The following is a 14,328-nucleotide window of genomic DNA, read 5'->3' as shown; positions in this document are numbered from 1 at the left end:
CTCTCTCTCTCACACACACACACACACACTCTCTCTCTCACACACACACACACACACAAACACACACACACACACACACACACAAACACACACACACACACACACACATACACACACACACCTGTGTGATGTAATCTGTGTCACAGTTGATGTTTTTGTTCAGAGTTCTCTGTTTATTGGTCCTCTGAGTCGACATGAAGTTACAGTTTATAAACACCACAGGATGAACTCTCTGAACACCTGTTTACCTGTCTCCCTCTCAGCACTGACATGATAAGGTTCCTCTTCTGTTCACAGTTTATTGGATTCTACCGGTAAAACCTTGAGCCTTTACTCAGTTTATTTGTCTTTATTCTATTATACTTTAACTTGTGTTTATTTTATTTTCATTTGTTTTATTTAATTATATTTTATATATATATATATATATATATATTATTCTATGCTATTCTATTAAGTTTCATTTTATTTAACTTTGTCTTATTTAATTATATTTTACCTTTTACTGTTTTATTTAGTTATAATTTACTTTGCTTTATTTTATACTATTCCATTTCGTTTTATTTTAGTTTATTTATTTTAGTTTATTTATTAATTTTATTTTATTCTATCCAATTTTTTTATTCATTTTCTTTTCTTTAACTTTGTTTTATGTAACCTTATTTTTTTTACTTTGTTTTATTTTTTTTATTTTGTTTTACTGTTTGTTTTCTTTTATTCTATTCTACTTGTTTTTATATTATTTTACTTTTGTTTTATTTTACATGATTTTATTTTCCTTTATATTCTTTACTTTGTTTTAATTTGATTTTTCATTTTATTTAATTTTTTTTATTTCCCCTGATTTGTCTCTACATAAGTTGTCTCTTCTTCAGAGTTGTATCACACTTTCAACAACAAAAAACGTTAAACACCTGAGGGACTGCAGACACCCTCATAAGTCCATGCTTTACCTTCATATAAGGAAACTAGCTCATGCTATAATGCTAACATGAGGAGGTAAACCTCAACATGTAAACGTATTACTGCAACAGTTTAGCATTAGCATTTAGCTTGAGGGACCGAAGTACTCTAAACATACTCTAAACAGCTTCCACCTTCATTCTGTTTGAATTCATTTGTTTTTTAAATGTAATCAAACATCAGCCAAATCAAACTCTGACTACAGTCAGATCTCTGTCTTCATTTCCTCCAGGAGAAGTTCACCTTTCCCTTTGTTTCAGAAGTTTTTCTGCAAAAAAGGAGAAAAGTGACTTGCTTCGATTTTACTCAAACAAACAAACCGAGCTCAGAGGTCTGAATCCATAAGCGGAGCGACCGCGTGGCAGAGGGTGTGAACCGGAACAGCCCATGTCTGTACCTGTCCACAGTCGGCGTTGTAATTAAAGCACACACACACACACACACACACACACACACACACACACACACACCACATATCAATAATTTAAAGCAACCTCTTGTTTTCGTTCAGTTAATAATCCCCAGAAATCCATACACACACTAACACACCTGATAACGCATATGGCATGACTGTTCAAGATTATTTATCTTATGTTTAAAGATGGGCCCATGAAATGCTTTAAGCTTAGGCGTGCAAACCACAACCATGCTCAACGCATGCCCATGTAAAGGTACACTGCTAAATCTTTCAAACTTTTACAAACAAACCAATAGTAATCGCCTTTGGAGGCTACAAATGGACTGCACATTTTTTCTACATCCTACTACTGTAGGTAGCCCAAGTTCCATAAACTATATCATTCGGCCATGATTATTATTGAATCCTATGTTACGACTGTGGTTGTAATGTGTTTTCAGGTGATAAGTAGGGGAGAAAATATATCAGCTGTTTTACAGTTGGGAATTTGACTATCAGAAGGGGCCCTTGAGGATGCTCCGCCCCCTTTGCACTGAGAGACTAGCTCCGCCCCTCTCTGAATCATATGTGATCCTTCAGTCTGAGTTAGAGTAAATATCCTCAGCAGAGAGGACGATGTCTACACTTAGAAGCAGACAGGTGAAGAGCGGCTGTGGCTCAGTGGTAGAGTGGGTCGTCTCTCAATCAGAAGGTTGGGTGTTCGATCCCAGCTCTTGCACTCACATGCCGAAATGTCTTTGGGCAAGACACTGAACCACAAACTGCTCCTGCTGTTGTTCAGTGGCGTGTGAATATGTATGAATGATATGACACTGATGGTACTATACTATAGCAGCCTCTACCAATGTGGAGAAGAAACCACATTCAAAACCATTCATCACTGATCAGATCCCTCACTCAGTAACAGTCGATTACATGTGTAAAGAAAGTAGCACACAGAGTATGAAACCGCTGGTTTGTCTTTTAATCATTTCAACATAACACATGACATCTCAAAGATACACGGTACTGTACAATAAGTCATAGTTCTGTTGTTGTGTTCATCATCTCTTTGGATCAACCAATATACAGATCTGTCACTTTCACATCGCAGCGACTGATTGCATGTGAGATATGTAACAAAAGAGCTAGTCTGTGTCTCTCTCTGAAGCTGGTCTTTAATGATATTCTCCCTGTTGTCCAAAAAGTCTAGAGAAACTAGTGTACGAGAATAATCTGTTCACCTTTTCTTCCAGAGGCCATCCAAACTAAGAGGGCGATGTCTACGGAGAAACACAAAGAGGTTGGAATGCACGACTTACGATAAGCTAGAAATAAATCGATCTACACGTGGATGTCGTCTGCAGCAGACATAACCCGAGCTTCACTAAAGACGAAGAAACCAGGGCGATGGACTTCTTCAGTCTCAGGGTTCATCTACGATTCCCTTCAAACGTTTGAGCTCTGCATCTCCTGCAGGAGACGAGGAGGTGAGGAGGAGAGCGTCCTGAGGAGGTGCAGCTCGAGGTAACGGAGCTGCAGCCAAGCTGAGGAGCAGCGACAACAACAGCACTCAGAGGTCACGGGACAAAGGGCCAGGGAAGGAGGGTCAGGGTGATTTTGATTCAGTAAAGTTTGAATAACAAGTGTAAATAAACACCTGAGGAGGTGAAAGCAGGTTTTCTGCTCAGAGGAGGGTGGTGGGGGGGTTGAAAGTTTAATAAACAGGAAGTGAATTTAAACAGACCCCCCCCCCCCCCCCCCCCAGAGGGGGTAATCTGAATCTTTAGACTAAAAACAATCTGTTAGAGCTGCGGCTCACGGTTTGATTCTAGGATGAGTTTCTCTTTTAGAGTTTATTTCTCTAATCGTTCATCCAGAAATCCTCCTGACATTCAGTTGCTGTTTCTGAGGATTAGTCCTGTTTGCTCTGAAGAGTTTATTTAATCTGACTCTAACTTTGAGTTTGTCTTCAGCAGATATGTGCTCTCTAAGGATTAGAGAGGAACAGATCATGTCTCCTTTAAAGGTTGAAAGTTTCCTGTGACTTCTCCTCCACCTGGTCTGACCTGGTGGTGGACTCACAGGTTTCTTTCAGTCTGATCTGTGTGATTTATAGCCGGCCTCTCGGCCTGTGGCTTGCTCTGCTGTGAGCTCTAAGTGCTTTCCTTTGGGGTCGTTTTGTTGCTCTGTAAACGTCTGCAGCTCGTTGGGTTGCAACAGCGTTTGGTGGGCGGGCTGTGGTTGCTCTGTGGCTTTGTCTCTGAGCTGAAAACGGTCCTCTGAACATCACGTGTTGTTTCTGCTGCGCTCTTCCGCGCTCGGCTGCAGTGTGATTGGATAAATTTAGAGAAGCAAAGCTGGTTACCAAAACACAAAGGTCTTTAAAGGAGGGGCGGTACGTCCAGGGATATTAGTGAAATCTATAAAAATACTGTTACTCTTTTGGAGAAGAGAAATACACAAAGTCTACACATCAGACTAATGGCACGTACATATACAGGATCAATACAAAATTAAACATATGAACATATAAGCTGAAATTTAAAGAAAAAAATACTCTTTTTTTTAAAGGTTGAAAGTGCTAGAATTCAGATTAGCTCACAGAAACCCAGGGAGGACAAACTGAGAACATGCCAACAGCTTCTGTCAGAACCAAACAGACAATCTTTTGAGTGCTACAAATTTGGCTTCAGCCAGAAAGAGTTTTTTAAAAAGCTCTTTAATGAAGGCTTCACAAAGATCAGATTCAAATTTAGAGTTCATATCATTCTCAAAAAGGTGCTAACAGCTAATTATTTAGATCAAAGCTTTGATCTGTTTAAAGCTCGCCATCGACGACGAGTCAGGTCAAACACAGAGACTGTGGGAGGTTCGATCAGTGCTGCTGAGAGGGTTCAGTCCCACACCAACAATCAATCAATCATCAGTAATCAATACTTAGCACTTTGTAACAAGCTATTGTGCAAACTGAAGTTTCTTCTCCCCAGGTTTGGTAAGAAATAAACAAATAAAATGAGGTGATGTGTTGTGTTGTTTTTCGAGGTCCTGTTTTAAACAAACAGAAAATAAATTCATATCATACGACAAACAAACAAACAAACAAACTAACAACAACGACGAGGAGCAACAACGAGTCCAAGTCAGTCACGAGGTCTCGAACTTTGAATGTCAAAGACGAGGAGTGTCCAGAAAACTGTCCTCTGACTCTACAAGCAGCTGAGAAGAGAAAGAGGGGGAAGATGAGGGGAGGGAGGAGGAGAAGGAGGAGGAGGGGGAAGAGAGGGAGGAAGAGGAGGAGGAAGAGAGGGAGGAGGAAGAGGAAGAGGAGGAGGAAGAGAGGGAGGAGGAAGAGAAAGAGGAAGAGGAGGAGGATCATTTGTAGGAGGAGTATCTGTGTGAGGTCTGAGGAGCTCTGTGGTTCTGTGCAGCTCTCAGCTCTTCCTGGTTTCAGTAAAATGAGCTGTGATTGGTCCTCAGTCGTCGCTGGGATCCGTAGCTCAGAGCAGCGTTGTGTGTCCCATGTTTTCTTAATGATCTGGGTTTTTTTAATCTCTCTTGAACGTGTCATGGGGGCGGCGGGTCGTCTGAGGCCGGGGAGGATAGAGGTGTCAAAGGTGATGCAGAGGCTCCGCCCTCTTTCTGAAGAAGTCAGGTCAGACTGACTCTGAGGCAGGTCACTTTGGGCTCAGGTTTGAAGGCTGCTGGTGCAAAGTTAATAAAAGATCTAATCCCACGGAGCTGGGAGTGAACACACACACACACACACACACACACACACACACACACACACACACACACACACACACACACACACACACACACACACACACACACACACACACACACACACACACACACACTGAGGCCATCGATGTCATCATGGACACAGTCTACCGGATTTACCTGATTATTGATCACTACCTGCCTCCTCAGATCCCTCTGAAGAACTGAAGCTAAATGACGGACACATAAATCTGATCAGAGAGACGATGTAAACCTGTCAGACATCAACACCTGTAATACCTGAACACACCTGACTGAGATCAAAGACACTGTTATATTCAACTGAGAGATTCAGACACTGCAATACACACACCTGTCCTCACCTGTCTGACACCTTCACATCTGTCAGGGCTCTCTTCTAAAGACTGAGCTGAGTTCAAAGGCTAATAGGAGGAGGAGGAGGAGGAGGAGGATAGAGAGGACAAGGAGGAGGAGGAGGTGGAGGAGGAGGAGGAGGAGGAGGAGGAGGAGGAGGATAGAGAGGACAAGGAGGAGGAGGGGCATGAGGAGGAAGACTTTGTCTCAAGAAGTGAGGAGGAAGGAGACAAAGGTTTCCTGACGAGGTGAAGTGCCTTCTGCTAAAAAAAAGTGCTTCTCTGGAGGAAGATAAAATGATCACACACACCTCTGTGTGTGTGTCTGTGTGTGGGTGTACTCTACAAGCTCGTCAGTGATCTGGAGAATAAGAGCAGAGCACTTCTCTTACAGGCCGGGCTCTTTTAGTTTGGCTCTAGTGAAGCTTTCCAGAGGAGGAGGTAAAGATCTGTTCTTCCCCTCCTCCGTTCTGAGCGCTCTGACAGGTTTACACTCGGGATGAGACACGTCAGGATTTTTACATCGGAAAGGTAAAATAAGAAAAACAAAATATCACTTCAAACTAAATCTTTTTTTCTGGGTCACAACAAGACAGATAATCTTCACTAAAATGATCTTTGATTATTTCATATTATTACTTTAGAAAGTTTGCAGTACCACACCTTTTGGCCTACTGATGCTGCCCTCTAGTCTACTAACATGGGCGGGAGTAAAGGGGAGTAAATGGTAATAAAAATAAAGGGTTAATACGAGGTTATAACTAAAGGATAGGAAAAATAAAAGCCCAAATAAAAGCTGCTTCAACACTTTCCTCACCTTTCTCTTTTATGTTGAAAGGGTTAGACTTCCTGTCAGGCTCAATCAAAAGCTTTTGTGCGCTTTCATTTAAGGCTTCCCACTGTTCATTCTTTCTCTATCAGAACTTCTCTCATCAGGCCCTGAACTAACCACGACCAACACGACCCCGCACAGCCGAGACCAGGGGGCGGGGGCAATAGGCAGGCAAAGGGTGCGGGGCCAGGGTCCGGCGCTCTCACTGGAAGGCCTGGTGGAAGCGAGGCAGCGTGGTGGTGCTGAGGCTGGAGCTGAACACTGATGGGAGTGGGTGCAGGGGTCCGAGGTTCAGACCCCCACTGGAGCTCTGCAGCTCCTGAGGTTGCGGTTGCAAAGAGGTAAGAGGTGCCGTTGCGACAGCGGCTGCTGCCGCGGCAACTGCAGCAGCGTGTGGCTCTGCAGCATGCAGAGATGAGGAAGAGGAGATAGATGATGAGGAGGAGGTTGCAGATGAGGTGTAGCCCATCACCAGGCCTCCTGTACTCATGGGGGCGCTGTATGGGGGCAGGTTGAGGGGCAGGAAGCCCAGCAGGTGGGAGAGGTCCATGTTAGCAGCACACAGAGACTCAGCGATCACCGCAGGGCTCTTGGACAGGAGGTGGTCCCCGCACAGCTCATCCGCCAGGCCCGCGGAGGGCTCCAGTCCATCCTTGGGGGACGAGGCAGCAGCGTGAGGGTCTGCAGAGGGAACGGGGCCCGGCGAGCCACTCTGCAGATCCATGAGGAAGCTCTCCATCTCCACTTTCAGAGGCTTGTCCAGCAGGTATGAGGTAGATCCCAGCTGGTACTTGGGGGCCTGCTGGGGCTGGTGCTGCTGCTGGGGAGCCGGGGACTGGTGGTGGGGGGGCAGCGGGGGGGAATGGTGGTGGTGGTGATGGTGGTGATGATGGTGGTGGTGCAGGGAGTGTGGGTGAAGGGAACCAGGAGACTCCATGTGGCAACTCATGCCCATGGCTGCAGACAGGGAGGGGGGCATCAGGGACGGGTGGGGATGACCCACCCCTGAGTTGGACATGGCCTGGAGGTGGTGGGGGTTGTACATGCCCATGGAGAAGGGGGGCCCACTCGGGAAGGGTTTTCCCATCATGGGGTCTTTGTTGGGCCCCATGCCACACATCATAGGGCTGAGCTCCTCCTTCACCGAGCAGGGTGGGGACCCGGAAGCCAACAGACCCAACATGTCCGGAGGCTCCGTCTTGATCTTCAGCAGCTCCTGGGAGTGGCTCTTCTTCACATGACGCGTAAGGTGGTCCTTCCTGCCAAAGCGCTGGGCGCAGTACTGGCACAGGAAGTCCTTCCGACCTGTGTGGACGACCATGTGGCGTCTCACATCCTTCCTCGTGTAGAAGCGACGGTCACAGTGGTCACATGGGTGTTTCTTCTCCTTGGCGCCTCCTGAGGACTTCCCCGAGTGGCTCTTGAGGTGCTCCAGGAGAACGGGCGTGCTCTCATACGTTTGCATGCACACCTTGCAGGTGAGATCCCCAGCCGTGGCAGAGTGCATGGCCACATGGCGCTTGTATCCCAGCTTGGTGTTGTAGTGCTTCCCACACTCCTCACACTTGAAGGCCTCTTTGTTGGGGTCATGGGTCTGCAGGTGGTTCTTCAGGTGGTCTTTGCGGTGGAACATCTTCTCACAGAATGAGCACTGATGGGTCTTCTGTGGAGAGTGTGTGGCCATATGCCTGCAGACAAACGAGAACCAAACACTGAGAATAACGTCATGTTCATGTTTGTTGTTTTTAGAGAGGGCATGAATTCCTTTCAGTCAGAATGAGTCACAGAGATCTGAAGTCAGAGCTCACACCTGTGATTCATCAGATTCAAAACATGCTAACATGCTTACATGAGTTTCAGCCTGAATCTCTGAAGCTGCTCTGAATGTGTGAGAGCTCATATGTGGGCTGAGAGCTCGTATGTGGAGCTGGTTTCACTCTAAGTGTTCAGGTAAAGTAAGGTAAGCTGAGGAGTGTGTGTTTTGTGACATGCTGAGGTGCGTTCAGATGTTTTGACTGTGTGTTACCTGAACAGCTTGTACTTGGAGCTGAAGGCCTTGGGGCAGTGCGGCTGGGAGCAGTGGAAGGGTTTCTCTCCTGTGTGACTCAAAGCGTGGAGCCGGAGCTTCTCCTGTGAGGCGAACAGACCCCCGCACACCAGACACTCGTTCCCACTCTCTCTCCCTTGCTCTTCTTCCTCCCTCTCCCTCTCTCTCTCTTTCCCCCTTTCTCGCTCTCTCTCGGTCCGTGGCAGCGGGGCAACGTTCCCAAACAGTTTGGCGGCAGTCCGTCGTCCCTCTTCCTCCGGCGTCAGTGCGGTAATACGGTGTGAGGCATCGGCGGCAGCAGCTGCCATGGCAGCCTCAGAGAGCCGCTGCCATGAAACTTCACCTGAGGCTCCCCTCAACGTGCAGGCTCAACGGGGGAAGCTGCTGGGAGGGCGAAAACCTGACCAGCTCACAGACACAGAAAAAACCTGGTGGAGAGAGAGAGAGAGAGAGAGAGAGAGAGAGAGAGAGAGAGAGAGAGAGAGGGGTTTGTTTACAGTATAAAGACTCTACAGAGATCAGCAGCATTGTAGAGGATATTTTTGGCCCACAGACTGTTTACAAAGAGGACCTGGCAGCTCCCTAAAAAGTGAAGCCTAAACATGCAGAGCTCCCCCTGCTGACTGTCTGCTGTATAGGTGATAAGCTCCACCTCTTCCACGTGAACAGGTGGGACATGGGTCAACTGTAAAATCAAACACAGGTCAAATAAATGTTTGTTAAACATGGTCTCTGTCATTAGAGTTAGTTCTTATCATGCTGATTTATATCAGTGTTCATGTTTCTGACTAGTTTACTTATTTGATGAAAAAAGAGGGGGTGTGACATAATGATTGACAGCTCTATTGACCAATGAGGCTCCTGAAGCGCTGTGTGCACTAGATTATCAGAGTAGAGGAGGAACGGTGACCAGACCGGAAGCAGACCTGAGGTAGTGAGGTGGTTTCTTCAGGTTAGGATGAATGACAGTGAAGGTCTCCAGCTTCTGTTTACCTGTTTAAATCTTTATTCTCTGCTCTCTCGTTCTCTCTCTTGTCCCTCCGGTCGTTCTCTTCTTCTCTCCTCCTCACCCGGTCCCAACAGCTATGGTTGGCGGTGAGTGAGAAACGCTGCTCTTCATTTTTACTGTCCTGCAAAGAGATGAAGAGAGAATAAGTATAAAGAGGAGATCATAAAGGTGACTGCTGCAGCCTCTTATTAAACATTAATATAATATATATATAATGTTTAATAATAATAATAAATGTAATGTCTCTGAGTCCAGCTAAGATTTCACTACTGCTGCCTGAAAGTCAACAGGCCCCATGATTGTATATATTTCTTATGTTGGATCATTTCCATGTTTCGTCACTAGGGGGAGCCGATCAACAGGTCAGACTGATGAGACAGCAGCTGAGAGTTTATGAACGATGATGATCATCAGAGCAGGTCTGTGTGAATCTGTGTGGTCACTCTTCTTCATGATGACAACATGCTGCACACAGTCAGCTCTCTGTGTTCACATGTGTACATGTATGTACTCGTTATGAAACTGGATAAGGCTCCTGTAATCCTTTGGAAAACACACACACCACCACCCCTAGGGCATGGGGAGGGTGGGGGAGAGAGAGGGAGGAGGGTGAGGGTGGTGTTTACTCCACACATTCAGAGAAGCAGACAAACCTGAACTTCACAAACATTCGAAACAGAAACACACGCAGAGTTCAACACCAGAAGCAGGTTGGTGGAACCAATCACTCTGAGTGTGTTTGAGAGAAAGTCTAAGCTCTTCCTGTCGTCTGTGTGTCGCCTTGTTTACCCTGCCTGACCTCTGACCTCTCAGTCTCAGAGCAACAAGTCCAAGGTTGAGCGGACACAACGTTAGCTGTGCGTCGTCACGTGAAGCAGGAGTGAAGAGAAGTAAACACATGTGGACATGTGTGACAGAATACCCCCCACACACACACACACATACACAGTGTGCACATACATGTAACTGCATTGTGTGTGTGTGTGTGTGTGTGTGTGTGTGTGTGTGTGTGTGTGTGTGTGTGTGTGTGTGTGTGTGTGTGTGTGTGTGTGTGTGTGTGTGTGTGTGTGAGGTCAGAGAGTTAACAGACAGAAAACATGCTGGAATCTCTGCAGAAGTTCAAGTTTCAGTAAACATAAAGCTAACACTGAAGAGCCAAAACCTGCAGTTCTCCTTGTGTCCACTTGTGTCTCCTGCAGTGAGTCAGTCCCCATAGAGCCCCATGTTAAAATGTTACAGCAGAAATAAACATGTTTACAGCCTGGTACAAAATCTGTTTCGGTCATTTCTCTAATAATGACAACTATACGGGCTGAATTTATAAACAACTCCCCTGTTTATACTAGATTATGGGTTAAAGGGAGGTAGGATTAGGGGTGTGGCCTCTTTAAATTACAGGTCGGAGCTGCTAGCTGTCTGCTAGGTGTCAGTGATGGACAAAGTACACAGCTTCATTACTTAAGTCAAAGTATAGATACTCCAGGTCAAATATTACTCCAATACAAGTGAAAGTTGCTCTTTCAGATTATTACTTGAGTTAAAGTACTGAAGTACTTCCTTTTAAAAATACTTAAGTATTCAAAGTACTTCTTTAAAAAACTCAAAACGTTGTATTTTCACAATACATAAGTGCAGTCAAGAATACATAGAAGTACATTCTGTTACATCATGTTTATTTAGAAACCATTACTTGAAATCTCTATAAACTCTACCATGGAATAAAAACAGAAACTAAGTTACTCCAAGCACAGACAACTTAGTTTGAAATGTTCATCTGGAATGAAACAAATGTTACGTAGCTCAACACGCTTTCTCAGGTTGGACTGTGAATGTTTGTATGTTTGGGTAGAGTGGGAAACAGGGAGAACATTTCAAACGATACGTGCCATTCTTCATTTCAAAAACCTCTAACACGCGCTGAAGATATGGCCATGGGTGCTCAGGTGGAGAATTATAGCCATCATTACCACCTTTAAATGAACTGCCTGATCTGAGTGAAATTTGCTCTGTGTTTGCTCCACGTTCAACCGTGGAGACGCACGATATACAGATATGACTAAACCACTGAGACACACAGAACTACACAAACACATTTTACTGTCTTAGAGATCAGATTTCAGAAAAGAGAAGGAAATTCATGAGCTGACTTCACAGCAAAATCAGTGAGTAACTAGAGCACTGATAGAAATGTTATGGAGTCAAAAGTACTGTACAGTAATTGTCTTCTGAATGTAGTGGAGTAAAAGTAATAAGTCCTCCCCAAAAAATAAGTTAAGTACAGATACTCAAAAACTGTAGCCACTGCTAGGTGTCCACTCATTTCATTCAGTCCCTGAACTTTAACCTCTGGGCTGTGTTTGTGGTGTTGGAGCCTTTTGGAGATTTATTTCATGTAAATATCAGACGGATAATCTATCTGTCCGTCCATCCGTTTGTCTGTCTGTGCACTTTATTGGACTAACAGAAGCTGACAGTTTACACACTCAGTCCCATGAAAACATTATTTCTATGTTAGCATGATTAGCAGCTAGCTTTGTGTGCTGCTGGTTGTCCTGGTGTTTGTCTCATTGTGTGTTGAAAGGTGACCCGTGCAGAGTCGGTACTGATGGATTTATCTGACAGAGACGACAGTGTGGTGAAGGAAAGAGACGACCTCTTTAGGTCATATAACTTAATTTTGTCCACCTTCCAGCTTCTGTGGCTAACACGATGACTGACCAGCTAATTAGCAGCTAATAAATTAGCCAGAGAATCAGATTGTATTACTTTGATAGCTTAGTGTTGTAGCCTCTCACTGATAGTGATAGTGATGTCCCGGTGTCGATTAACATTATTGATACAGACTATAATTTACAAAGAGCAAAACAATTCATATGTGTCTGACTGTGCGTGAGCATGCTGTGTGTGTGTGTGTGTGTGTGTGTGTGTGTGTGTGTGTGTGTGTGTGTGTGTGTGTGTGTGTGTGTGTGTGTGCAGCAGTGGTTAAGAGGAGCTGACAGCTGTAGCGTTGTGTGGTGGTCATCACCCAGTGGGGGGGCTGCAGGGGGGTGACACCCGTCCCATTGACCACCCTCAGGGAGCCCGGCTCTATTGTACAGCCTACCCACGTCGCACATTCCTGGGCTGAACCATGCCGTGTCGCCCTGCCTCTGTGACACACACACACACACACACACACACAGCACATACTACACACACACACAGCACAGCACATACTACACACACACACTCTCACACACACACACACACACACACACTCACACTCACACTCACACTCACACTCACACTCACACTCACACTCACACTCACACTCACACTCAGCACACACACACACACACACACACACACACACACACACACACACACACACACACACACACACACACACACACACACACACACACAGCATGCTCACGCACAGTCAGACACAGAGGAGAATCCGGAGCATGAAGTTATACAAATGAAAGCCTGAACTCCAACAGACTGTAACACCTGAACAGGTGACTCACTAACCTCGTCTTATCGTTAAGATCTCTAACTGATTTATAAACTTTGGAGATGCCTTCTTCAAACTGAACCATTGTCTATAATCCCTCCTGATATAAAATGTGTGCGGCTAATAATCTGAGTTAGTAATCCCCCGTCTGATCACCTGAACGTGACGCAGACATCAGAGGAAGATTTGCATGCGACAGAGTGAGACCTCATGGAACTGTTTGAACTTCTTAATGAACACACACCAACTTCTTCTGTCTGTATATCCCCACACAGACATAAAGAGGTGAGAGTGTAGAACATGCTGCAGAGTTTGAAGACTCCCAGCTTTAATCTGGATAATCTGGAAACATGTTTACTTTAATCCAGACTTTATCAGATCACAGTAGCTCAGTTTGAATTCACACTGAGCTCCTGCGATGAGACAATGTGACTCCATATCTTCAGTAACACTCAAACATGTCCATACAGTGTGTGTTCTCATCGTGCTGAGGAGACGTCAACATCATCATCATCATCATCATCATCATCATCATCATCATCATCATCATCATCATCATCATCACTGTGATGACACACACTGTAAACATCTGTATCCATTAGGAGATAGAGGACCAAACTTTATTACTTCACAGTTTAAACAGATCCTGATCTGAGGAAGAGGAACAACTCAGACTCTCAGCTGCACACGGACTAAACATCTGTCCCTGCTCCTCTGAACCTGCTTCTAGATTTCTACAGGAACCCTACCTGATCCTAATCCTCTCATCTCAAGATCAAGACTGATTGATGACTTCAAATCCAGAGCCATAACTTAGCATAATTTTATTTTAAAGAGTTTTAATGTGAAAGCTTTTAAACCGCCGAGCTTCAGCGGGATTGGTGATGCTGTTTCACTGAAGATTGTTTTCATTAAGGAGGTGTTTTCAGGTCACAAACAACGTTGCAGCCATTTCCACACACACACACACACACACACACACACACACACACCACACACACACACACACACACACACACACACACACACACACACACACACACACACACACTCCTTTCACCCTGAACACACTCTGGATGAGGCTTCACTCCAAAATGGCGACAGCCTGTGTGCGGCCCAATGACTGTGAACGCCACTCACTTCCTCCCATCAGACGCTGAGAGCAGAACTGAGCGTGTCTTTAGTTTCTGTTCGGGATGAAAGAGCTTCCACATTCCTTTCCTGAGGGGTCAAAGGTCAGCCTCTGCACTGCCTGCCCGCCCGCCAAGGCTCCCGCATGCTGAGTGACTGTTTTTAACCCTTTACTGCCTGCAGACACACTGAGCAACATGTGAGAGCGCTCTCAGGGCTCGTCTGATTCTTCGTGAGCTGAATGTTTTAACTGGTCCAAACCGGGCAGAACCGGGCCCTACAGAGCGCAGGAGCCCAGGCAATCACATGGGGGACACGGCTCAACTAAACTAAACCAACAAACTAAAAATAGA

At 45.4% G+C, this 14,328-nt stretch overlaps 1 protein-coding gene across 5 annotated transcripts in view; it reads right to left on the bottom strand.

The window, feature by feature from the left end:
* Positions 1–2,319: 2,319 nt before the first annotated feature.
* Positions 2,320–14,328, bottom strand: part of plagl2 (pleiomorphic adenoma gene-like 2) — a 45,538-nt gene continuing 33,529 nt past the window's right edge. For 3 of the 5 annotated variants that reach the window (XM_034695992.1, XM_034695991.1, XM_034695994.1), the window contains 3 exons: positions 9,333–9,469; positions 8,319–8,767; positions 2,320–7,980 (listed from right to left, as the gene is read on the bottom strand). In XM_034695992.1, the coding sequence (XP_034551883.1) occupies positions 6,495–7,980; positions 8,319–8,647 (1,815 nt within the window). In that variant the 5' untranslated portion in view covers positions 8,648–8,767; positions 9,333–9,469 and the 3' untranslated portion in view covers positions 2,320–6,494. Of the gene's footprint in view, positions 7,981–8,318; positions 9,025–9,332; positions 9,470–14,328 lie in introns of all 5 variants that reach the window. The other 2 variants (XM_034695990.1, XM_034695993.1) reach the window with 2 other exon arrangements.

Source organism: Notolabrus celidotus, chromosome 11 (genome assembly GCF_009762535.1).
Source record: "Notolabrus celidotus isolate fNotCel1 chromosome 11, fNotCel1.pri, whole genome shotgun sequence".
Classification (NCBI taxonomy): Eukaryota; Metazoa; Chordata; class Actinopteri; order Labriformes; family Labridae; genus Notolabrus; species Notolabrus celidotus.
The sequence above is the reverse complement of the archived record's forward strand: the minus strand, read 5'-3'. Positions and strand labels throughout refer to the sequence as shown.